The 27,507-nt window shown below is 38.9% G+C and overlaps 1 protein-coding gene across 1 annotated transcript in view; it reads right to left on the bottom strand.

Annotated features, from left to right (window-relative positions):
• Window positions 1–27,507, bottom strand: part of PHLPP1 (PH domain and leucine rich repeat protein phosphatase 1) — a 271,730-nt gene that overhangs the window by 29,222 nt on the left and 215,001 nt on the right. The window contains exons 11-12 of the mRNA XM_010388805.2: window positions 14,934–15,134; window positions 11,296–11,458 (exon numbers count right to left, since the gene is read on the bottom strand). Of these exons, the coding sequence (XP_010387107.2) occupies window positions 11,296–11,458; window positions 14,934–15,134 (364 nt within the window). The remainder of the gene's footprint in view (window positions 1–11,295; window positions 11,459–14,933; window positions 15,135–27,507) is intronic.

The following is a 27,507-nucleotide window of genomic DNA, read 5'->3' as shown; positions in this document are numbered from 1 at the left end:
TATTTTCAATAGACTTCAAACAACACAATGCTTTCACACAAAATGTTTCATACTGTTGCTTCCAAATAATAGCAATAAAAAATTATATTGCCATTATAAATAATCATATTTTATTATGAGAGCATTATAACCACATTATCCATAAAAAGCTGAGCAAAAAGGAAAGCTCAGAAAACACATCCTTAAATCTACCACCCTAACACAACCAGGGTTAGCATTGTTTTTTTTGTTTTGTTTTTTAGCATTCTGTTTTTTTTTCTTATAGCCTTATTCATATATAACTTTTAAAAGTCTTAAAAATCTCAAACGTAGGTGCAATTTCATTACATTTCACTTACTCTCCTATTGCTCTACTGCAACCATTTTCCCCACCTTTATTCCCATCTGCTATGGTCTGAATGTTTGTTCCCCAAATTTTCATCATATGCTGAAACTTAATCCCCAATGTGACAGTATTAAGAAGTGGGGCCTTTGGGAGCAGATTAGGTCATAAGGGCTTTGCCCTCATGAATGGGATTGGTGGCCTCATAAAACAGACCCAGTGAGCTTGTTCACTCTTTCCACCAGACAAGCACACATGGAAGGAACTACCTATGAGAAATGGGGCCTCATCAGACCAAATCTGCTGGCACTCTCATCTTGGACTTCCCAGCCTCTAGAACTGTGAGCAAGATATTTCTGTTGTTAATAAATTATCCAGTCTAAGGCATGTTGTTATAGCAGCCTGAATGCCCTAACATACTACCACCTTTCATAGCCCCATACTACTTCTAGTAGATGTACATTAATTTACTTAACCTCAATATTAATATTAGAGAAAACGGTCATCTCTTTTTTTGCTTTGTTTTGTTTTTTTTTTTTTTCTTTTTCAATTATAAATAATGGTTACATCAACAGTTAACCAGAGTTTAAAGAAAAACTGACACCCGATAATACTGGTTAATAATGGGACATGCTACCAACATAGTCAGTACACATCAGCAAAGCAGGACAACAAATGGGGATATATACAATCTACTGAACACTGATGGGACAGGAAATAAAGAGCTAATAAGTGTGAGTAATTTAGGGTGCAAGTAGTTGACAGAAACAAATTTGGGGTCAGAAAATGCCTTTGGTCAATGATTAAAGGCACTCTGCAGCAATACTGATTTTTATGAAATTGGTAAAAATTTGTTCTACAGATATAAAATAGCTCATTCTCTAAATTATCAAATTATGAAATGAGTTCAGTAGGGTAACTAATTACTTATGAAGATAATGCTGGAGGCTGTAACACAGACCTTCTTAGAGATGATGTTCATTCCTGTGCCTCCCCTCTGCCCAGGACTGTCTGCTCTCCAAGGCTCCGTGACAGTCTTTGATTCACAGTCTCTGATTAACTGCAGCCAGTTCTCTTCCATCGAGCTCCACTACCCTGGACTGACCTGAGTCCCATTTTCCCTGGAAGGCTCCGGCTGCACCGGAAATTTGCTTTTGGTCTTGCTTCCCTCGATGCACTCCTCCTATGTTGTCAGGATGGTTTCTCAGTGTGGTTTACTCCACCTGCTCACACTCCAGCTTCAGTCTGTCAGCCTGCTCCCAGGTGTCCTTCAATTCGACACCAAACTCCTCAGAATGTCCAACAAGGCATCCCCAACTTTGCACACTGGCTTCCTCACACTCCATGTTCCACCCATGCCAGAGTGTCTGCACCTCGTGCACGTGACATGCTTTCATCTGTCTGTGACTTTACACATGCTTCTCTCTGTGCTTGGAACCCTTTTCTTCATGCTTTTCTTGCTTTTTATCTGGTGCAATATGCCTGATTCCTTTTAAGACTCAACTCAATGCCAACTCTACTACACCCTGTTTCAATTAGGTGTCCCTTGTTATAATTATCTGCTTACTTATTTCTTCCATGAGACTATGACCTCCTAGAGAGCAGGGATTGCTGCTGTTTCTCCCCGGATATCCCAAGCGCAGTGCACTGGAAAGTGTAGATGCTCAATAAATGGTTTCATTAAAAGGATGAACAAATGAACAAATGATTGCCTGGCACATAACAATTATTTTGTCAATGAATTTATGGAGGACTCTTGTAAGGTGCTTCAGTAATTAAATCTGCTAGGATGGGAACTGAGATACCAGTGCTTAGGTTAAGTTCAGCATAGAATAAATAGCATTGTAATGCAATTTTAATACATTTTAAATATCATTGTTTATTTCTACATAAGAATGCAACCATTTTTTTTAACAGCAGATAAGCAAAAACACCCTTTTATACTTCTGCACACAGGAAGGAGGTTTGTTCACAGAAATTATAGAAAGTTGAAAAAAAAATTACAGGCTGTTAGTATCTGGTGCTGCCCTCCCGGTGTTAACACAGTGAGCAACACACTTAGAAGCACTCTGTCATGTTGTTTTAATAGTCCTCAATATAGACTGACTGCTGAGGTACTCCACAAACACTTGTTGGTCGAATCATTATAATGGTTATCACTAAGCAAATAGAAAATATTTGAGTGAAACTGGAGAAAAAAAATGACACTATATTGTTAATATATGTGCCTCTATGGTTAGTGTACTACAACTTTCTTAAAAATGTATTAAATAGAATGTTAAATCTGGCTAAAACACAACTAAAAGAAAATTATCTTTCCCTCTTTCAGGCCCACTCTAGAATATAGCTAACAAATATTACTTTGTTATAATCAAACTTCTGGTAAGAATACCCAAAAAATTATGCAACCCTCAGAAAAAGTGAGATAACTCATAGCTGAGAAGGAATTCTTGATTTAGAGGAAAATCATTACAAACACATTTAGATAAGAGCATAAAAACGTCATTATATCTTAAAGAAAAAGAAATTCAATTTGATGTACAGTTTAAGTGTAACTATCACAAAAGCTGCATGGGGCCTATCTTTATTATGTTTTCCTCAGAACATTACCACAGAAACAGGCATATCAATGTTCATAGCAATGTATTATATATCATCTGCCAAATAGCTGCCTGTACTGCCTTGAAATGGCAACTTAACCTACTGGCTCCTAGATTCTGTAACACCCTACTTTCTTCCTTCCTGCAGACTATCCCCAGTCCACCACCTCCACCGTGCTCCCCAATGACACAGTCAGTTCCAAAAATGAGGATCCCAATCATAGTCTGGATTTCCTTGCCTTTGCAAGGTAAAAGCTGCTGGTGTATAACATATTTCCCTGCTGACTTCATAAGAAGTAAATAAATGCAAGTATTCATTTAAAAGAACATGTATTAAGGATCTACAAATCGGCAGGCAATAAGCCAACATCAGGGACATACGGAGATGGCAGATACAGTCCCTGCCCTTGAGGAACTCCCAGGATAGTGGGGGAAATAAACAATACACCTTTAGCTGGTATGATCAATCAGGTCATAGCAGCAGAGGGACAGATAAGAAGACCCCACAGAGGCCTTTCCAGAGAAGATTTCTGTGCAGAATCAAAGTTAATCAGGCATGTGAGAACAGGTGGACATCTAGGGAGAGCTAATAGCAGGTACAGCAGGAAGGAGATAAGAATAACACTTGTGTGGCATATCAGGAAACTCACTATGAGAGGTTGCTGAGGCTGGAGACCGTTGGGCCCCAGAGCAGAAGATAAGGCTGGACAGGCAGAGGGATCAGACAATGAACTGTGGATCCTATAGATTGTGTCTCATACAGAGGCAGTCTACACTGCCTCCCTTTCTTATGATGCTATAGGAAGCAGAACATTTCAGCTTAATAGTAAAATAAATATACACATATATGTACTATTTCTTAATATACAACTTTTAGTCAAATTCTCTTAAACTACTATACATTCCCGGTGTTATAAAAGGCTAAGTGATCCCTAACGTGGGATGTTCATACAACTAAGTAAGTTTATTAACTGAATGAGTTGGTCTGAACTCACTTTTTACCCCAAACACAGACCTGAGAGTCAAAGTGTAGTACTATTTTTCTACATAAAATCGTATTTATGGCTGTGTGCAGTGGCTCACGTCTGTAATCCTAGTACTTTGGGAGACTGTCGCGGAACGACTGCTTGAGGCCACAAGTTCGAGATCCACCTGGGTAACATAGCAAGAGCATTTCTATATAAATTTTCAGAAATCAGCCAGGCTCCTGTTCACCTGGAGTCTCAGCTACTCACGAAGCTGAGGTGGGAGCTTCCTGTGAGCCAAGAAGTTGAGGCTGCAGTGAGTTATGATTGCACCACTACACTCCAGCATGGGCAACAGAGCAAGACCCTATTATTTTTTTTAAAAAATCATATTTATATATAATTACTGAGAAATGTGCATTAATGTTTAAACTTCCTCACCTTATAGGGAGCTGCAAAGAAAGACCTTTAATCTCGTATAAAGTATTCCTTTTACATTTACATACAGTGTCTCTATGATTTTCTCAACTGCATTTTAGATTTGGGAAGCCTTGAAGAAACCTTGAGAAAAGATTTCTTAAAATTGGTAAGCATTTGAGGTGATAAAAATGACAAGCAGGGTAACAATCCTTAGTATTCTGTTTGCTCAAATACAGAATTTCCTCAAACACTAAAACTAAGTTATCTGCAAATTTTGACTTTAAGAAAGTGTATCCTGTATAAACTGAGCAATTTCTTTACATCATCACTTCTTTTTTTTTCCTCAAAGAGATTAAGGTCTTGCCATGTTGCTCAGGCTGGTCTTGAACTCCTGGCCTCAAGCAGTCCTCCAACCTCAGCCACCCAAAGTGTTGGCATTACAGGTATGAGCCACCGTGCCTGGCCCATCATCACTTCTTCAAATTGATTATGTGTGCCCTTGGGGGTACTTAATGGTATATTACAAAGTTACAGGATGCCTGGCACATGCATCTGGGGGCTTCAGTTTTACTCAGATTGAGGAGGGAAAGAGCCATTATTTTTACATTAAAACAAAGAGAAATGATAAAAAGCAGAACGTAAAATGAGCATGAATTTTTAGACTGAAAAAGATACTTGAAAAGAAATTGACAGGTGACTCCAGGCGTCTCCCAGATTTCTGGGTGTGTGAGTGTACTTCCCTTTGCCCTCCGGGATCTGAAGAGCACCACAGTAACCACCTCACAGACCACTTCTTCTGAGGACTCTGAGTCATGGTGCTCCTTTCTCCAAAAGCCTCTCTAAAAAGATGCCTTCTAAAATGCATGAGCTCATGAAGGACTAATTGTTCATCTGTATAGATACGTAACTTATTCTGTAAAATGTATGCAATATTTTGTTAGAATGGGCATGGCTCTGAATTTAGAAAGATCTGCTGAAACCAGAGTTAAAAACGAACACACACAAAACTAGTCTGGGTTAACTCATTATACCAATTTTGAAAGAGAGAATATGCAGTGTTAACTTCCTGCTAGTCTGTTCCTGGTGAGGCTGGGTGCAGAGTGGCTTCAATGGCCACTTTCCAGTAGACACTGCTTGCTTCCTCTTTCCGTAGCCCTTGTATCGAGCCTTGTCCCAAACAGGAATGGACATTAGACTCCGCAACGGTTGGAACATTTCCTAAGTAACTATTACTTAACTTGATTTCAGCACAATAATAATGACTGCTCCTGGTTTCAGGTTTCTGGATAAGCATTATGCCAAGCTGATGTTTTTACGTCTGTTAGGTCAACTACGCCACCCAACTGAAGTCTAAACTTGGTTCCTGACCTGTCTTCATATCCATTTCCTACTTCCCTAAGAATCAACCCACTTTCCTTCATCCATTCTGACCCAGTCATTTCCCCTCGTTCTTTGTGTCTTTGTGACTAAGCTGATATTCTCTATTTCATTTGACTTTAGAGACAAGAACAACAAACAGGGCTTGCTGCCAGGCAAGCCAAGTCTGGCTACATGGTGACTATGGGATTGTGGTTTTCTCTGTAGCTGCTTGAGAGCTGATCTATATTAAGTTTATTTTCTAAACTTCCTATAGCCATCGTCCTCAAGAGCATAGCATATTAAAACTTCATACTCTCTTTCCCAGTTAGGGTAACACAGATTTTAGATATGAATTCACTCAACTTAGCCAAGCAGTTTATTACTGCATGAAACAAACATGAAAATAATCTTCTAAAGATAATGAAAACATCTAAAAAGATGCATTCTTAGAATCAATAAGCCACAGGAACATGGAAATTTGACAAAGAATTTGCTGATATGATGTTTAAATCCCAAATTATAAACTTCATTCACCGCATGTATCAACACTCATTTCACCTGCTTAAAATACACTTCAAAAAAGGGTTAGAACACCTGGCTCCAGCCTGGGTGACAGAGACCCTATGTCAAAAAAAGCGGGGCAAGGGTTTAGAATAGGTCACTATTTAGAAGTTACTCAACTAATAGCTTGGTTTTTTTGCAAAATTATTGTATTACTAATGTGACTGCTATGCAGTTCAGTGGAAGGAGAAACAAGTGCCATATCCATGGCCACCTCTGCTTCTGAGGTTCCTCAGCCATGAGTAGCCCTAGCATAGACTTAGGTCCAGGTCCAGCCAAACCAAGTCTGGCATCTGTGTGACTCAGCTCTTGTTTCCCTTACTAGATGATCGAGAGCTAATCTGTATCCAGAGGGAGGTCTGTTTTAGAACCAAAAGAGAACACAATCTACTCCAAGCAAAACTGGACTGGTGGTAGGAGAGGAGTCTGGAAGATCAATGCAAAAGGGCTAAACAAAGGTGAGGACACTCGGGCTCACTGGAAAATTCTGAAAACACATTTTATTTTTCCTACTAATAACTTACAAAACCGCCCTATCTAAATACAAAACACCTGTTGATCACTTTACAGATCTCATTAGATATATCAAAATGAAAAAAATGCCAGTGTTCCATTTTATCCAAGATTAGATGGTGCAAATAGTTTGTTTAAGGTGTACATGAATAAGGGCCTAATTATTCAGGTGTTTTAAAAACACATTTTAGCATACATCTCAGTATGGAGATTTGTTTGCTCTTTTAAACAGTAATTGTTTTTAAAACTTTGGTCACAAAGCTATGAATAATCACTTTCTTTTAATGTCTGAAAAGATAACAATGTTTGGTGAAACTAGCTAGTTAAATACACCATGATCTTACCTCTTCTGAAATGCTATCTGCTAAGTTTTTAAAATTGCAAGGATCTTAATACCTTTATGATATGTTTTACAAGTAACATCTACTGCACTTTATTTTCAAGAAACTGTGAGAATGTAATGTAGGGTTATTAACTCAATAATAAAATTTTAATACAGGTTGGAATATCTCATCGTAGAAATGAGATTACTTCATTTATATTAAAAATATGCTTTAAGGCACAGTTTGCAATGAAGACTTTCATAGGTATATTTATCATTTAAGATACAACACAACTTTTACAAGAAATTTTCTTTTAGATATTCAAATATACATAACTATTTACATTGCAACTTAAAATATTCTCATATGAACATAAAAATATCAATTCGGAGTTCTGAAATAATATAACTACTATCTTTTTCAAGAATACTATCTGTCCAGGGCTGAAACATGCATATGTTTGTACATAAAGGATACTTGATGTTGCTCAGCTCCCCCAAAAAACCCCAACAAAACTTGTATCTACTGGTAATAGAAGAGCTCAATCTGAAAGAGTGGATATTGTTAACATAAGAAAAATGCTAAGGTGTAATAGCTGGGGGGAAAATCAACCAAAGAGCAAAAAATGGAAACCATTTAAAAATATGGGAAGTAAAATTGAAAAGGAGTTGTAAAGCAGGGTACAGAGAGAAGACAACAGGGGGAGGAATTCAACAGCAACAAAGGTACTGATTCTGTAATCCAGGAATCCAAGCAAGAGTCTAGGAGAGGATTAGTTTTCATATAGCAAAATTTGTATTTTGCAAAATCTAGTTAAAATCTAAAAACATTTAAATTTCTTTCTTTCTTTTTTTTTTTTTTTTGAGATGAAGTCTCACTCTGTCACCCAGGCTGGAGTGCACTGGTGTGATCTTGGCTCACTGTAGCCTCCCACGCTCAGGTTCAAGTGATTCTCCTGCCTCAGCCTCCCGAGTAGCTGGGACTACAGGAACGTGCCACCACACCCGGCTAATTTTTGTATTTTTAGTAGAGACGGTGTTTCACCATGTTGGCCAGGCTGGTATTGAAAGCCTGACCTCAGGTGATCCGCCTGCCTCGGTCTCCCGAAGTGCTGGGATTATTGGCGCAAGCTGCCATGCTTGGCCTAAATTTCTATTTGTATTTTATTTATTTATTTTTTTGAGACGGAGTTTTGCTCTTGTTGCCCAGGCTGGAGTGCAGTGGTGCAATCTCGGCTCATTGCAACCTCTGCCTCCTGGGTTCAAGTGATTCTCCTGCCTCAGCTTCCTGGGTAGCTGGGATTACAGGTGTCCAGCTTATTTTTGTATCTTTAGTAGAGATGGGGTTTCACCATGTTGGCCAGGCTGGTCTCGAACTCCTGACCTCGTGATCCACCTGCCTCGGCCTCGCAAAGTGCTGGGATTATAGGTGTAAGCCACCAAGCCCGGCCTCTATTTATATTTTAAACCAGTAAACAAACAAAAAACCCCAGAACAAGAATCTAAATCTACATTTAAGAGTTTATAACATTAAAAGACATGTACAGACACTAAGACGAGCAAATAGGAGGTTTAATCTTGAGACTCTCACTTTCTCTTGTGCTGGAATTTTACCTGCACCACACATAGAGACCAGTTTAACCACCCCCGGTAAAAGATGGCACCACACAGCCATTATGTCAAGTAATGGGCAGCTGAGGAACCCCTGGAAGGTCTAGCTGACAACATCTTTCCTGTGCTGAAGGCAAATAAACAATTTGCCTAAGTAATAAATTTCTTCAATTTTTGTTGAGCTTCAGCCAAAATAGTTGCTCTATATAATCAACATTACAGATGAACCACATTGAGGGCATGAGTTGATTAATAATGGCTAGCATTTAGGGAGTTCTTCCTATGTGACACTCCTATTTCAAATGCTTTACATGTATTATTTCATTTCATCTTCACAACAATACTATAAAGAAAGTACCAATTCTCTTCTTTATTTAACATATGAGGAAAGAGAGCAGTGAATTTTCAGCTGGGATCCAACTGGAGGTCTATCTCCCTTCAGAGCACTGCTTTTCCTCAATGTGAAAGTTACTATACAGAAAGTAAAAATTCTGGACATTTTTTTTGTTGTTGTTTGTTTTTTGAGATGGAGTCTCGCTCTGTTGCCCAGGCTGGAGCGCAGTGGTGCGATCTCGGCTCACTGGAAGCTCTGCCTCCCGGGTTCATGCCATTTTCCTGCCTCAGTCTCCTGAGTAGCTGGGACTACAGGTGCGAGTCACCAAACCCGGGTAATTTTTTATATTTTTAGTAGAAACAGGTTTTCACCGTGTTAGCCAGGATGGTCTCAATCTCCTGACCTTGTGATTCGCCCGCCTCGGCCTCCCAAAGTGCTGGGATTACTGGTGTGAGCCAGCGCGCTGGGCCAAATTCTGGAAATTTATAACAAACATCTTAAAATGCCACTGTGATATATGAGATAGTGTTCTTAAAGCCCAAGGTAAAACATTTCATGGCTTAAAGCACACATACACATGCATGCACACACACACACACACACACATACACACACAATGGCTTGTACACATCTCAACCATATAAATGTGTAAAAACTGTTGGGATAAAAAGTTATGCAAGCCGGCAGGGCGTGGTGGCTCACGCTTGTGATCCTAGAACTTTGGGAGGTTGAGGCGGGTGGATCATCTGAGGTCAGGAGTTCAAGACCAGCCTGGCCAACATGGTGAAACTCTGTCTCTACAAAAAAATACAAAAATTAGCTGGGCATGGTGGCAGGCGCCTGTAATCCCAGCTACTCGGAAGGCTGTGGCGAGAGAATCGCTTGAACCCGGAAAACAGAGGTTGCAGTGAGCCAATATTGCACCATTGCACTCCAGCCTAGGCAACAAGGGTGAAACCCCATCTCAAAAAAAAGAAAAAAAAAAAAAAGTTATGCAAGCCATTTAAAATGTCTTCAAATGTCTATTCGCTTTCTTAATCTGAAACACAAGGTTTATATCAGCAAGTGCCTGGAAAGTGAAGAATGGCTAAATTGGACTACTCTTGTTCCCTGTTAGGAGATTAGAATATGCTCCAAGTCTGTAACCACCAAATTATTTTTCATTAAGCATAAAATCGATAACTAGAAATGCTAAGATACAAATGAAAAACTACATTGTATATAAAGAACTTTTTACTTTTGTACCATTTCCCTGCCAAAAAAGAAACAAAATAGGAACGCATGGTTGTTACATGGCTTTCATTCTAGTGAACTGGTTTCATCCCATAAGTCTACCTCAACTCAGCAGTCAGGACTTGCAGACTGCCTCTGCTACCAATCTGCTGTCTTAATTTACATAGATCTCTTCACTTTTCAGCACCTCAGTGTCCTTACCTATCAAATGACAATAATATCTGATCTGCCAATTTCATTCAGTTGAAATCAATGTTTGGTGACAGCAATGATGCTCTGTCTATATAGGGAATTACCACTAGTGGGCTACTATGGTGGGGTGTGCTATTTAACTAGGTGAGTTGGTGGGGAGGGATGTGTAGTGGTACTGTTAACTTTTTCAAACTGCAGTTATACCAGCCTCATCCTTTGAGCCTCATAACCACCCTGGAAATGAGTGCAACAACTATCAACAGATAAAGAAGTACAGGGTGGCTATGTGGGTAGCCTCATGTCATACTGTAAGTTAGGGACTGAGCCTAGAAATCCAATTGTCTCAAAACGTGCTCCAGTGTTTTGCTTTGTTTTTTTCTTTTTTTTTGAGACGGAGTCTCGCTCTGTCACCCAGGCGGGAGTGCAGTGGCTGGATCTCAGCTCACTGCAAGCTCTACCTCCTGGGTTTACGCCATTCTCCTGCCTCAGCCTCCCGAGTAGCTGGGACTACAGGCGCCTGCCACCTCGCCCGGCTAGTTTTTTGTGTTTTTTTAGTAGAGACGGGGTTTCACCGTGTTAGCCAGGATGGTCTCGATCTCCTGACCTCGTGATCCACCTGTCTCGGCCTCCCAAAGTGCTGGGATTACAGGCTTGAGCCACCGCGCCCGGCCAACTGCTTTGTTTTTCTAACCCTGCTAACTCAACAGTGTAGCCCATTGGTTAGAAAGGAGGAAGTAAGGGCTAATGGGGGCCTCCATTCTGAATAAATCCAACAAAGATGCAAACGTCCTGAGTTGATGAATTAGCAAGTCAACTCTCTTTGCCGACCTGAAAGCCAGAGTTTATGAAATGAAACCATATACCTTGATCTCTGGGAGCTGCATAACTTCGGGAAAGACCTCGATGCAGTTGGAGTGAGCAATCACGGTGTGCACGCGCCTGCAATTCATGATCGTTGTTGGGATGGCTTTCAGCTTATTCCCACTGAGATCAATTTCTTCAAGTTCCTCCAGTTTCGCCATTTTACTAAAAAAGGAGAAAGTAAAGCAATTTAAAAGAAAATAGTATATGATGAGAATCAAAGGATGAATTAAATTGCTATGACTTTAAGGATTCATTTGTAACAGTCATTTTTACAAACAAGACCATTTTTTCACTATCATTTTGGAGTACTGAAATATTTTAACACCTCCTTTCCCACTACAGAACAAAAACTATTCAACTCTTCAAACTGTCAACAAGAAGGAAAATGGGTGCCCTTTTCCTCCTAAAAGTCTGTGTGGAAATTAAGTTACCCTGGCAATAATCACGTTACTGTATAGCTTGGTCTGAACACTAATGAAAACACTATTGAAATGGGTCAAAAGCCAGCATTAATCCAATATAACTCCTTTAAAAGAGCTCAGAGAGTATGACTTCTTTGTAGTGGCACTGAAAACTCAAGGTGGAGGTAGAGAACAGGTCTATAGTTCATATTAAGATAAGCTTTTTCTTCAGCCTCCACTCCCCCAATTCCTCTGACATCACTGATGAATACAAAGTGGTGGTAAGGAGCAAGGAGTGTGTTAAAAGCTCATTTGGATCACCTCTTTGACTTCTGGCAGAGCGCAAATTCACACCAGGGCCAAAAGACATTTCTCTCAACTGTTGCTAAACATCTACCAAGAAGGAATCTCTCCAACCTTATCTTAATAATATGCTCTAATGTAATTAATTTAATAGTTCCATTTAAGAATGTCTTTTATTGTTCAATCTTCCTCATCTATGATCTTCATCAATAATTACAATAACTAAAGAAAAATTCCAGAATCAGGGTTTCTTGCATTCTTTATAAATTTGAAATAAAAAACAACACCTCCACCTCTGCAATCACTGTAATAGTATCTGGCACTTTGTTGACCCTCTTTCCACTCCAAGAAGCACAGGATTCCCCATTAGTGTCACTCAGACTCATAAGCTGAGTAATAGTTTACATTTTTTGGTATCATTTCTACCTGTTATAATTTGTCACAATACACTTTTAAACAATTTAACAAAAAAAACTGTATTATTTTTCTGTCATATTTCAAATATAAGGATTATCTTGTTTATCTTGAAAATAAATATATGCCTAAGATACAGTAAAAACTAAGTTTTTATCTTATGAAGTCAGACTTTTTAATATCATATACTTCCAGTGTGGCATCAGAATATACTACAAACAATATGTACACAGACTACGAAGTAATCCATCTATGATAGCCTGAATTTCTAAGAATATTATTTAAATATGCTGTCATCATATTTTGAAAGAAATATAGTGATATAGTTTGGATTATTTGTCCCCTCCAAATCTCATGTTGAAATGTGATTCCCAGGCCGGGTGCGGTGGCTCACTCCTGTAATCCCAGCACTTTGGGAGGCCGAGGCGGGTGGATCACGAGGTCAGGAGATCGAGACTATCCTGGCTAACACGGTGAAACCCCGTCTCTACTAAAAAATACAAAAAACTAGCCGGGCGAGGTGGCGGGCACCTGTAGTCCCAGCTACTCGGGAGGCTGAGGCAGGAGAACAGCGTGAACTCAGGAGGCGGAGCTTGCAGTGAGCCGAGATTGCGCCACTGCACTCCAGCCTAGGCGACAGAGCAAGACTCTGTCTCAAAAAAAAAAAAAAAAAAAAAAAAAAGAAATGTGATTCCCAATGTTAGAGGTGGGGCCCAGTAGGGGGTGTTCAGGTCATGGGAGCAGATACCACATGAATGGTTTGATGCCCTTCCCATGGTAATAAATGAATTCACATGCTGTGCATTCACATTAAGACCCTGGCATCTCCTTTGCCCCCTCTCTCCCCATGTGACACAATGGCTCCCCTTCACCTTCTGCCATGATTTCAAGCTTCCTGAAGACTCACCAGAAGCAGATGCCAGTCCTGTGCCTTGAAACTAATGGGTAATGGTGCACGAAAAAGGATTAAAAGCACAGAAAACAGGCCCCCAGAAGAAAAAGTTAAAGAATTTTCCAACTCGCAACATAAAAAGAAGGTGGCAAAAGATGTGAAGACAAAATGACTAGATGGTGGTCATGTTCTTTAATTCAGCAACCATTTAAGTGTGGGCCTTGTGTGAAGGCTGAGGGAGACAGCAAGGTCACAGACCCAGCTCTTAAGGTGCTCTGGTTTGCAGGGGAGCTACTGAGCCACATCACAACCACAGGGAGACAGAATTCATTCCTAGATGGATTTTTTACAAGGTGTGTTAAAAGTTTCTCTGCACTTAGGGTGGGTGACTACACCTGGCATGGGTCACTGGGGGTATATCCTCAGAATTAGAGCTGATGATCCTTTCCTCTGCAGGGTTTAGACATTCATCATCTGAAAGAAGACAATGAGGCCTTTCAGATAGGTTGCTGTTATGTGATTATCATGTTTTTTTCCAAAAATATCATTTCCCCATTCCATAGTGAAGTAAAAGTAGATGGAAGTCAGCATAAAATATTTTAATCATTAATGTCAAACGAGGAGGAAAGTAAGTATTTCATTACGTCAAAAACGGAGCAATACTTTAAGTTAACACATACATGGGTCTTCCTTCTTAGCAAGGGCTTGAATAGAGTGGTAGCCCTGAAGGCAGCAGAGGGAGGCTATGATAGTGTTTTGGTCTGGCCCCAGTGCTGAGTTACAGTTACCAAGCAGAATACCAGAAGGGTTAGTGTTTGCTTCTTAGATGTGTGGGTGTGTGTTCCAAGCCCTAACTTGTTAGATGGATAAAAGCCAATGAAATGGAAACAGGGTAAATCCTCATGGCAGGCTCAGCGCGTAGATTCACTCAAAGCTAGATATAATGTCACCGCTCCCCAAAAATTAGAAATTGAAGTAAAAACAAATTAAAAATGGACTCTTTTGAGCCATAATTTGCAATGTTACAGTTTCTATGGTAGTAGAGTCTACCACTGCTCTGTACATCATAAGTATGAATATAAAAGTTGGTAGATAATGAAGGATTTTCAGGTTCCTGGTTTACATTCTAATTCCCACATACTCTATTAGGTTAATGTTTTTGGAAACTTTATTATTTACTTTATTTTTTAATAGATAGGGTGTCACTATGCTGCCCAGGCTAGTCTCGAATTCTTGAGCTCAAGTGACCCTCCCACCTCAGCCTCCCGAGTAGCTGGGACTACAGGCACGCACCGCCACACCTGGCTCTAGGATAATGGTTTTTTAAAAAATTATTCTGACTGGTTAAAAAGAAGTAAAAGAAAAAACATACCTGCTAAACAACACATTTTATTTCAAAATCTTAAGAACATTCTTGTGATTAAGTCTTTGGACACATATGAGGAAAACCAATCTACTTCTCTTCAGGGAAATGTCATCACAGCTTACATAAAGGAAACTGTGAATGGAGCAGGAACAAGGAAACAAACTTGATATCACCTGGGAAATAAATATTTCAGCTTTCATCTTTCTATGAATACACTTTGAGAAATGCAATTCAGAACACAGCTTTACGATTCTCCTTTACCTTGCTGGAAAACTCTGAAGTCGGTTATAGGCCATGTGAAGGATCTTCAAATGGGGGTGTCCCGTTAACAAGGGCACACATTTATCTGTGAGGCTGTTATTTGTCAAATACAACTCTTGTAAGATACTGTTTGTCTCTTCAGAAAGCGTGGCTGGAGGAAGGCTTTCCAGTTTGTTCGCAGATGCGTTCAGGAATCTCAGGCTACAATGACAGAATGTAACAAAACGCCATTGAAAAGTCACAAAACCCCTCAAGAAACCTAGAAGCTTTGATACCAGGCATATTAGAAGCTGGGATTAGAAACATGAATTGAAAAGACAAGCCCTGGCTTCAACAAGTTCAATTAGCAAGTATTTGTATCTGTGATCCATTAACTATGATGAACACAATAGCTATCTATATGTATTAAATACAGAGATACAACCAAGTTTTATGGAAGCACAAAGTTAAGAGGAAGGCAATTATTTCTATAGTTGGCGGGCAGTGGAAGAGAAAGTGATATGGTAAAGTTAATATTCTGACTTAAGGAAGAGAAAAACAATTTCCTATTTTGTAATCAAAAGTTCTTGCTAAAGCAGGAGGATGACAGGAGTTTGAGACCAGCCTGGGCAACAAAGTAAGATCCTGCCTCTATAACAATTAGGTGAATAAATAAATAATAAATGGTTCTTATAGTAGTAAAACAGGTATTAGATCACAATACAACTAAATCACATAGTGACTTGAGTCCTCTTCAGTATAAGGTCCAATGCACATTTGACTGACTTTCACAAGTGCAGGAGATAATTTGCTCTGTCTTGAAACAACATAATACGATGTAGCAATGAGAATAAAGAACTAAAACAGTATGTATCAACAGGATGAATCTCACAAATACATAATGACCAAAAGAAGCCAGATAAAAGAAGAGACCCACTATATGATCCCATAACTACATTACTCTGTAGTAACAGAAGTCAGGATGGCAGTAACTCTTAGGTAGGGAGGGAAAGGAGGCAGTATCCAGGAGATGGCATGTAACGTTTCAAATATCATAATGTTCTTAGGAAGGGAGGGAAAGGAGGCAGTATCCAGGAGAGGGGGGTGTAACGTTTCAAATATTGTAATGTTCTTAGGAAGGGAGGGAAAGGAGGCAGTATCCAGGAGAGGGCGTGTAACTTTCGAATATTGTAATGTTCTGTTTCTTAGTCCAGGTGCTGGTTACACAAGTGTGTTCACTTTGAGACGATGCATCAAGTGCTACATTTATGATCTGGCCACTTTTCTGTATTTATATTGTACTTAAATTTCACAATAAAACAAACAATATACGTGCTGCCACAGTTTCCAGATGCTAGAGTGAAAAGTGGATAAAACATAAAGAATGGTTTTATAACTAAGATAACTAAAATTGTCAAAAACAATAAATAAAAAATCTTTCACGGTGATTGTGCAATGTAGTTAAACGCACAATGCAAAGCTGGGGAATGGCAACAAATCCTTGCTGTGATCAGGTTCCAAATCACTCCAAAGGGATGGACTGTGTCACACTCAGGAGTCAGAGATGACCCTCCTGATTCATGACGAATGTCCAACTGTGCAGCTGCAGCAGGTGGGAAAGAGACAGTGCTCAGTACATAGGACTTGCCTACAAGAGTTAGAAGGGTCAAATCTCCCATGCCTCTCCCTGGCCCCCAGATCAACCCTGTTGATGAGCCACACTATTCCCTCACTTCAATCACTTTGGTTTGAAACTTTCACCATTCAATTCAGGACTATTCTGCCATCTGTTAAAAAAAGAAGAAGAAGAAAATCATCCTTAAAAATAATACAAAATACCAGGCACAGTTATTTTCAATCTTGGATATGAAAAAAAAAAAAAAAAAAGGCTATTAGGAGTCCTCACCAGGACTGTCACTCCAAGCTCTCAGTCTACTAATTTAAAACTCTTCAATCTCATACAACCCCTTCAACACACAAACACCAACTCCATTACTTATCTGAGGAAAAGCAGCTTCCCCAAAATAGAACATTTTCCATTAAAGAAACACGTATTCCGTTGACATTAAAAAAAAAAAAAAAAAAAAAAGGAAGTTAGAGAAGGGCTGTCCAGACCATAAATAGTCATGGGAAATTATAGCCGTGTGTGCTACAGAGAAGGAAATAAAGGTCACTCTTGCAGTTTCTGAAATGGTTTTGAACTAGGAAGGAAACAAGTTTCAGCACCATAGTTGTTTACCATTGCTGTTTAGAGTATTTTTATAAGTCTGTTTCTTTAGATCCCATTTAGATCACCTAATTTCCTGTTAAGAATTTCTTTAGTGTAGCATTAGAATAAATTACAATGTAAGAAACAAATTTTATTGCCCTAAAATATCATGGACTAGTGTTGGCTGGGAAATTATATAAAATAATTTCATTAAAATAGAATTCTCAGCTGGGCGCAGTGGCTCACACCTGTAATCCCAGCACTTTGGGCAGCTGAGGCGGGTGGATCACCTGAGGTCAGGAGTTCGAGACCAGCCTGGCCAACACTGGTGAAACCCCTACTCTCTACTAAAAACACAAATATTAGCTGGGTCTGGTGGCAGGTACCTGTAATCCCAGCTACTCAGGAGGGTGAGGCAGGAGAATCACTTGAACCCAAGAGGCAGAGGTTATAGTGAGCCAAGACTGCGCATTGCACTCTAGCCTGAGCAACAAGAGCAAAACTCTGGCTCAAACAAAAAAAAAGAAAAAGAAAAAAGACAAAAATAGAATTCTCTAGGAAATATGTAGTTACACACACACATATATACACACACACGAGACAGATAAAGTGAATTCATGTTTGCATATTTTTCAGGCCAGAAAAAGAGGGAATGTTTTAAAAACAGACAAGTGAATGCTCATCTAGAAAGCTGCCAAGCAACGTAAAAAACCCCTCATGGCATCTGAATAAAGAGAAGAAAGTGATTTCCTCAAAGATTTATCCTCTCATCTTTTTGAAATTTGTCTGTAATTAAGGAACTATATACCTTTTATGCAAAATTAAGGGGGAAACTGCCAGCATCATCCACCTCCAAGAAATGAAACTAGTTAGCTGAAACCACATGAAGTGGTTCCAAAGGACATCATCTGAACTGCATAAAGTCTGACTTCATCACCTTGTTGGTTAATAGCCAAAGGACAAACAACTGGACAAAAAATATTTTTTATTATCATAGTATCAGGAAAATTAAATTCAATACCCATTCACTTAAGCCATTCTTCCTAAAACCTCACAACATTTCAGCAGGAGACAACTTAAATTGCTTTAATAGTCTACATTTCATCCTTCCACCAGAATGAACGAATACTTTAGCAAAGTTTCTCCAGGATGGATAACAATTTTAGTAAATAAATAGGCTCCTGAACCTCACTCTCTGCTTTCAACCTTGCAAAAAATTGTTAAAGGGCTGAGTCAGGTCTCAACTCACTATGATATGATAACTATCCTCAAGCTTCTTCTTTACAGAATTTTGTAATAACTATACTATAAAAAGATGGTTTAATGTGCCAACAGCTGTTTCATGCTTCATCCATATAACATTTTCACTATGCAATCCTCTTCTAATTAGAGAAAAAGCAGTAACATATCACCATTTTCATTTGTAAGGTACTCTGTAGATATCACAGATCTTTCCTCCTCCTCCTCCTCCTCCTCCTCCTCCTCCTCCTTCTTCTTCTTCTTTTTTTTTTTTTGACAGAGTCTTGCTCTGTTGCCCAGGCTGGAGTGCAGTGGCATTTGGCTCACAGCAACCTCCGCCTACTGGGTTCAAGCAATTTAGCCTCCTGAGTAGCTGGGATTACAGGCATGCACCACCATGCCCAGCTAATTTTTGTTATTTTTAGTAGAGAGAGGGTTTCACCACGTTGGCCAGGCTGGTCTCGAACTCCTGACTTCAAGTGATCCACCTGCCTTGGCCTCCCAAAGTGCTGGGATTACAGGTGTGAGTCACTGCACCCGGTCACTATTTTCTATCTCATTTGATTTTTCCATCATCCCAGAAATATACCCTCTCATATTTCATGAAAGACAGAAATCAAAGCGGAGAAAGTCACATTATTTGGCAATGGCTCAATAGTAACTAGTGGCAGAGACAGAAATAAAACTCGGATTTCATCAATCTCAAGTCCACAGTTTTCTATCATGTCTCCAAAATTCAAATGTTGAAAAAATAAGTATAAAAACGTTTTTGTGGGGACTTTTTTTTTTTGAGATGGAGTCTCGCTCGCCTAGGCAGGAGTGCAGCGACGAGATCGTGGCTCACTGCAAGCTCTGCCTTCTGGGTTCACACCATTCTCCTGCCTCAGCCTTCCGAGTAGCTGGGACTACAGGCCCCCGCCCACCATGCCCGGCTAATTTTCTGTATTTTTAGTAGAGACGGGGTTTCACCGTGTTAGCCAGGATGGTCATAGGTCCTTTTTTTTTTTTTTTTTTTTTTTTTTTTTTTTTTTTTTTTTGAGAAGGAGTCTCACTCTGTCACCCAGGCTGGAGTGCAGTGGCCAGATCTCAGCTCACTGCAAACTCCGCCTCCCGGGTTTACGCCATTCTCCTGCCTCAGCCTCCCGAGTAGCTGGGACTACAGGCGCCCGCCACCTCGCCCGGCTAGTTTTTTGTAATTTTTTAGTAGAGACGGGGTTTCACCGTGTTAGCCAGGATAGTCTCGATCTCCTGACCTCGTGATCCGCCCGCCTCGGCCTCCCAAAGTGCTGGGATTACAGGCTTGAGCCACCGCGCCCGGCCAGGTCCTTTTTTTCTAAAAGAGCTGGAGGGTCAAGCTGGGCACCTGCATGTAATGTGAAGACCATGTGTGCACAGCATTTCAAACTCAATTCTTACAACAAGTTAGTAAATAGCACAGTACTCAAGAACTTCTCTCAGCATAAAGTTCAAAAGCTGCAGAGAAAAGACATACAGATATGGCTCCTGCCCTAAAGTGTTTGGAAAGTCACCCGCAACAGCAGTGAGACAAATCCATTTCCTGCTTCTTGAGCAATTGCTCTGCTCTCCTTGGCATATTCTGTCCATTTGACTCATCTATATTTTTTTGTTTTGTTTGCTTTTTAGTAATTTCCAATACATCCTTAAATTTTACAGTCAAATTCTCTCTTTGAAACAGGGCACAGGATTTGGTACCATAACAGATTTACCTATTTGTAGACACACCAGGTATCATTAAATGATTTTTCTGGAAATCTGTAATGGGACTTATACACTATTAAAAATCCATATGGTCACAACTGTCTAACCCCAGCAAAACTCTTACTTTCAAGCAACCCTCTGATTTCTGTCTCCAAAGCATTCCAGAAGTGTAAACATTCTAAGTTTCTTATTATTGCTTGTTTTTACAACAAAGTACTTTTGACAGTTTCATCTAACTTCACAAGGCTGACACTTCACGTTGTATTTCATTATCAGGCCTCCTCAGTCTCCTCCAATCAGTCTTATTATCTTAAATGACCTTGATGTTTTTGAAGTATACTCGACAAATATTTTGTAAAATGTCTCTCAATTAGGTTTCATGTTTCATCCTCATTAGAGTAAGGTCATGCATTTTTGGCAAAAATATCACAAAGGTTGTGCCCTTCTCAGGGCGTCACATCAGGATGTATGTGACGCCAATGTCTTATTATTGGAGACATTAACTTTGATTACTTGGTTAAGGTGGTGTCTGCCAAGCATCTCCACTGCAAAGTTGTAATTTTTTCTTTTGTAATTAAACGTGCAGAGAGATCATTTGAGACTATGAAACTCTTCTGTTTCTCATACTTTTGCCCATTAATTTAGCATTTGTGCTTGCGACAATCATTTCTGTGTTGTTTGCCAAATGATTTTTCTATTTTCATGATTCCCTCTACTTACAGTTTGTTAAATGGAATTATCCTACAAGAGCTTTCCCAATTTATTCACCCAATTACTTGTTTTACTTCAGTATGGTCATATATTTATTTATTTTATTCTGCTGGATAGAATTCATTACTATCATTGCGTACTTTTTGCTCACATTACGTGGCCACTGGGAGCTCCTTTAAGTTGCCTCATGCATCCTTTGACATGCTCCCATCATTTTGTGAGCATTTCTTTACTTTTGGGCTCATCTTGTGTTCAGCCTGCTCTAGCCCTACACTCAATCCTGTTTCCAAGGACACCTTATTCCTTTTGTTGAAGAATGATACTTAAAAAGCAGTCTTTTTATTTTATTTTATTTTTTTGTGAGATGGAGTCTCGCTCTGTTGCCCAAGCTACAGTACAATGGCCTGATCTCGGCTCATTGCAACCTGGGTTCAAGTGATTCTCCTGTCTCATCCTCCCAAGTAGCTGAGATTACAGGCATGCACCACCAGCCCGGCTAATTTTTGTATTTTTAGTGGAGATGGGGTTTTGCCATGTTGGCCAGGCTGGTTTCAAACTCCTGACCTCAGGTGATCTGCCCACCTCAGCCTCCGAAAGTGCTGGGATTACAGGCAGGAGCCATGGAGTAACCAAGGTCTTGATGTTAGATATACTTCCTGGTACTGGGGTGTCACTACTTCTAGGCCTTCTCAGCAGAAAGAACTAAAACATACATGTTTAGCTGTCTGGTAAGGCTTGTCTCTCCCTTGTATTAACAGTTCCACTTTTTCAGTGTTTTCCTGGCTATTCTTATATGATTCTTTTAACCATATGAATAGTAGAATCAATTTGTCTAACGTGATTATAAAAGCATTTTGGTATTTACATGACGATTGTGTTAAATTTGCAAAGTAATCTACAAAAAACTGATATCCTAATAATATTAAGTCATCCTATCCAAGAACAAGGAATATTGTTCCATTTGTTCAAATCTGCAAATTCCAGAAGTGTTTTTAACGTTTTATTCATATAGTTTTTGCACATTTCTTGTTTATTCCTAAGTATTTAATCTTCTTTGATGCTATTTTAAATGGGATTTTCACTACCAATACAATATGTCTTCCAATGGTTGTGTTTGTGTATACAAAGGCTTTTGATTTCTGCATATTAACTTTATATCCTGCTACTTTATTGAAATGTTTTGTTGTCTGAATTCATTTATCAGTGATTCTCTAGGGTTTTCCAAGTATACTATCATGTTAACTGCAATAGAGATAGTTTATCTCTTCTTTACCAATGCTCATGCCTCTAATTGATCTTTTCTTGTCTAATTACCTGGCTAATATATCTAATATAACATTGAATAAGAGTGAAAATCATGGGCATTCTTGTCCTGTTACTGATCTTAGTAGAAATACCACTGGGGTCTCCCCATTAAGAAATTGGCTTTAGGACTAAGTGTGTGTGTATATAATGTTAAGGAAGTAGCCCTCCATACCTGAGGTACTATTGTCCTTATTTTTTTATTAACAGCTTTATTGAGATATAATTCATAATCCACGAATGGCTACACGTTGTTTGTCCACACATCAGCTGAGGAACATCTGGGTTGTTTTCATTTTGGGGGTGAGTTAAGTTCAAGTACATGTATACTTTATTTTAGATTCAGAAGGTACATGTGCAGGTTTGTTAAATGGGTAAATTGTATAACGCTGGCATTTAGGCATCACCCAAATATTTGGATACCACCAAATAGTACCCAATAGATAGTTTTTCAAACCTTATATCCCATACCCCTTTCAGAGTCCTCAGTGTCTCCTGTGTCTGGCTTTATGGCCATGTGTATACACTGTTTAGCTCCCATGTACTAAGAAAGAATGTGTAGTATTTTTCTGTTTCTGCATTAATTCACTGAGGATAACAGTCTCCAGCTGCATCCATGTTGCTGCAAAGGACATAATTTTGTTCTTTTTTATGGCTGTGTAGTATTCCATGGTATATATGTGCCATATTTTCTTTATCCAACTCACCACCGAGGGGTACATAGGTTGATTCCATGACTTTGCTATTGTGAATAGTGTTGCAATAAACATATGAGTGCAGGGAAGGTGTCTTTTTGATAAATGATTTCTTTTCCTTTGGGTACATATTCAGTAGTGGGATTGCTGGGTGGAATGGTATTTCTATTTTTAGTTCTTTGAGAAATCTTCATACTGTTTTCCATAGGGGTTGAACTAATTTATATTCCTACCAACAATGTATGAGTGTTCTCTTTTCTCCATATCCTTGATGACATGTGTTATATTTTGACTTAATAGTCACTCTGACTGGTGTGAGATGGTATCTCATTGTGGCTGTAACTTGCATTTCTCTGATGATTAGTGATGTTGAGCATTTTTTCATATTTGCTGGCAGCCAGAAGTGTCTATTCATGTCCTTTGCTCACTTTTTAATGGGGTTGTTTCTTGAGTTTCTTATAGATATTTGTCCTTTGTCAGTTGCATAGTTTGCAAATATTTTCCCCCATTCTGTAGATTGTCTGTTCACTCTGTTGTTTCTTTTGCTGTGCAGAAGCTCTTTAGTTTAATTAAGTCCCATTTGCCAATATTTGTTTTTGTTGCATTTGCCTTCGAGGTCTTAGTCATAAATTCTTTGCCCAGGCCAATGTCCAGAGGAGTTTTTCTTCTATGATTTGCATCCTTTGAGGTATTATATTTAAGTTTTTAATCCATCTTAATTTTTGTATAAGGTGGGAGGTAGGGGTCCAGTTTCATTCTTCTGTATATGGCTAGCCAGTTTTCTCAGCACTATTTATTGAATAGGGTGTCCTTTCCTCATTGTTTATTTTTGTTGACTTTGTCAAAAGATCTGTTAGTTGTAGGTGTATGGCTTTATTCCCAGGTTCTCTATTTTGTTCCTTTGATCTATGTGTCTGTTTTTGTAACAGTTCGATGCTGTTTTCATTACCTACAACGTTTGCAGTATATTACCTTGAAGTCAGGTAACGTGATGCCAAAGACTTTGTTCTTTTTGCTTAGGATTGTTTTGGCTATTTGGTTCTTTTGTGTTTCCACATGAATTTTATAACTTTTTTTCTAATTTCATGAAAAATGACACAGGTAATTTGATAGGAATTACATTGAATCTGTAGATTGTTTGGGCAGTATAGCCATTTAAATGATACTGATTCTTCCAATCCACGAGCATGGGATGTTTTTCTACTTGTTTGTGTCATCTCTGATTTCTTTCATCAGTGTCTCATAGTTCTCCTTCTAGAGATCTTTCACCTCCTCAGATAAATGTATTCCTCGGTATTTTATTTTTTTTGCTATTGTAAATGGGATTGTATTCTTGATTTGGTTCGCAGCTTGAATGTTACTGGTATATAGGAATGCTACTGATTTCAGATGCTGATTCTGAATCCTGAAATTTTACTGAAGTTGTTTATCAAGTCTGAGAGTCTTTTGGAGGAACTTTTAGGGTTTTCTAGGCATAGAATCATATCATCAACAAACAGATAACTTGATTTCCTCTTTTCCTATTTGGATGACCTTTATTCTTTCTCTTGCTTGACTGCTCTGGCTACGACTTTTAGTACTATGTTGAATAGGAGTGGTGAGAGTAGGCATACTTGTCTTCTTTCGTGTTAGGGGGAACACTTTCAACTTTTGCCCTTCAGTATGATGTTGGCTATTGGTTTGTAATAGATGGCTCTTATTATTTAGAGGTATATTCTGTTGATGCCTAGTTTGTTGAGAGTTTTTATCATGTTGAGATACTGAATTTTAATCAAAGACTTTTTTCCACATCTATTGAGATGATACAGTTTTTGTTTTTAATTCTATTTATGTGGCAAATCACATACATGGATTTGTGTATATTGAACCATCCTTGCATCCCAGGAATAAAGCTCTCTTGAGCATGATGAATTATCTTTTTGATATGCTGCTAAATTCAGTTGGCTAGTTATTTGATAAAGATTTTTGTGTCTATGTTCAGAGATACTGGCTTGTTATTTTCCTTTTTCGTTGTATTCTTGCCAGATTTTGGTATCAGGATGACACTGGTTTCACAGAATGAATTAGGGAGGAATCCTGCCTCCTCAATTTTTTGGAATAGTTTCAGTAAGATTGGTACCAGCTCTTCTTTGTTATGTCTGGTAGAATTTGGATGTGAATTCACCTGCTCCAGGGCTTTTTTTTTTGTTGGTAGATTTTTACTATTGACTCAATTTTGTAACTCATTATTAGCCTGTTCAGGATTTCAATTTCTTCCTGGTTCAACCTTGGGAAGCTGTGTGTTTCCAGGGATTTATCCATTTCCTCTAGATTTTCTACTGTGTGTGCATACAGATATTTGCAGTAATCTCTGAGGATCTTTTCTATTTTTGTGCTATCAGCTGTAATCTCATCTCTGCCATTTTTAATTTGTGCTTATTTGGATATTCTTTTTTTTCTTTTTCTTTTTTTTTTATGGAGTCTCACTCTGTTGCTCAGGCTGGAGTGCAGTGGCACTGCAACCTCCGCCTTCCAGGTTCAAGCAGTTCTCCTGCCTCAGTCTCCCTAGTAGCTGGGATTACAGGCATGTGCCACCACACCCAGATGATTTTCTATTTTTAGTAGAGACAGGGTTTCACCATATTGGCCAGGCTAGTCTTGAACTCCTGACCTTGTGATCCGCCCGCCTCAGCCTCCCAAAGTGCTGGGATTACAGGTATGAGCCACTGCGCCCAGCCCTTTTTTTCTTAATCTAGCGAGTAGTCTATAAATCTTGTTTATCCTTTCAAAGAACCAACTTTTTGTTTCACTGACCTTTATTTTTTGGTCTCATTCTCCTCTGATCTTGGTTATTTTTCTTCTGCTAGCTCTGGGTTTAGTGTGTTTTGTTTTTTCTGTTCCTTTAGGTCCAACAATTAGTTGTTAACTTGAGATTTTTCTGTTTTCTTGATGTAGGCAGTTAGTGGTATCAACATTCCCTTTGCTGTATCCCAGAAGTTTTGGTATATTGTGTCTCTATTTTCATTTGTTTTAAAGAATTCTTTTTTTATTTCTGCCTCAATTTTGTGTTTATTCCAAAGTCAATCAGAGGACCAAGCTGTTTAGATTCCATGTATTTGTGTTTTTTTGTTTTTTTGAGATGGAGTCTCGCTCCGTCGCCCAGGGTGGAGTGCAGTGGCGTGATCTCGGCTTACTGCAACCTCTGCCTCCCAGGTTCAAGCAATTCTCCTGCCTCAGCCTCCCGAGTAGCTGGGACTACAGGCATGTGTCACCATGCCCAGCTAATTATTTTATTTTATTTTTATTTTAGTAGAGATGGGAGTTTCACTATGTTAGTCAGGATGGTTTTGATCTCCTGACCTCATGAGCCTCCTGCCTCGACCTTCCAAAGTGTTGGGATTATAGGCATGAGCCACCGCACCCAGCCCTATTTGTGTGGTTTTGAGAGTGTCTCTTGGTATTAATTTCTAGTTTTATTCCACTGTGGTCTGAGAAGACACTTGACAGGATTTCAATTTTTTGAATTTGTTGAGGCTTGCTTTATGATTGAGCATGTAGTCAATCTTTGAGAATGTTCTATGCACAGATAAGAAGAATGTATATTCTGTGATTGTTGGGTGGAGTATTCTGTAGACATCTATTAGGTCTGTTTGGTCAAATGTCAAATTTAAGTCCAGAATTAGTATTCTGCCTTGATAGTCTGTTTAAGGAGACACTGAAATCCCCTACTATTATTTTATCGCTATCTCTTTTCTTAGGTCTAGTATTCATTTTATAAATCTGGATGCTCTGATGTTGGGTGACTATGCACATAGGATAATTAAATCTTCTAGTTGAACTGAACCCTTTATTATATAATGTAATTTGTTTTTTACTGTTGTTGGTTTCAAGTCTGTTTTATCTGATACAAGAATAGCACCTCCTACTCTTTTTTGTTTTCTATTTGCATGATCTCTCTTCTTCCTTTTACTTTGAGCTTATAGATGTCATTACATGTGAGATGGGTCTCTTGAAGGCAATAGAAGGTTGGGTTCAAGCACATGTCCTGATATATCTGAGTCTCAACTCTGTCATAATTATTTCATATTCATATTTGTCATGTTTCCCTCTCTATAGGATATATATCTTCTTTAATACATTAATTTTTCTGGTATTTAAGGAAGTTTGTATTTTTGTTCTACGGTTATCTTTGTACTTATATCATATTAAATGACCTTATGCTCTTGGATTTTTGTTTAATCATTTCTTATCTGGCTTGCCAGTTTTTGTCAGTATTCTGTAAGTCACCCCTATTGCCTAGATGGCAATCAATAAGCTCCTTCTATTTTACTCTTTCTCCTTTTTCTCTCTTTCCATTTCCTGTTTTTTTCTTTTTTTTGAGATTTTTAAAAAATTATTATTATACTTTAAGTTCTAGGGTACATGTGCGTGCAGGTTTGTTACATATGTATACATGTGCCATGTTGGTGTGCTGCACCCATTAACTCATCATTTACATTAGGTATGTCTCCTAATGCTATCCCTCCCCCCTACTCCCTCCCCACAACAGGACCTGGTGTGTGATCCTCCCATTCCAGTGTCCAAGTGATCTCACTGTTCAATTCCTACCTATGAGTGAGAACATGTGGTACTTGGTTTTCTGTTCTTGTGATAGTTTGCTGAGAATGATGGTTTCCAGCTGCATCCGTGTCCTTTGTAGGATTTACAAAGAATGATTTGGGGTGGAGAGTTCTGTAGATGT

This window comes from Rhinopithecus roxellana, chromosome 21 (assembly GCF_007565055.1).
Source record: "Rhinopithecus roxellana isolate Shanxi Qingling chromosome 21, ASM756505v1, whole genome shotgun sequence".
Taxonomy (NCBI): domain Eukaryota; kingdom Metazoa; phylum Chordata; class Mammalia; order Primates; family Cercopithecidae; genus Rhinopithecus; species Rhinopithecus roxellana.
The sequence above is the reverse complement of the archived record's forward strand: the minus strand, read 5'-3'. Positions and strand labels throughout refer to the sequence as shown.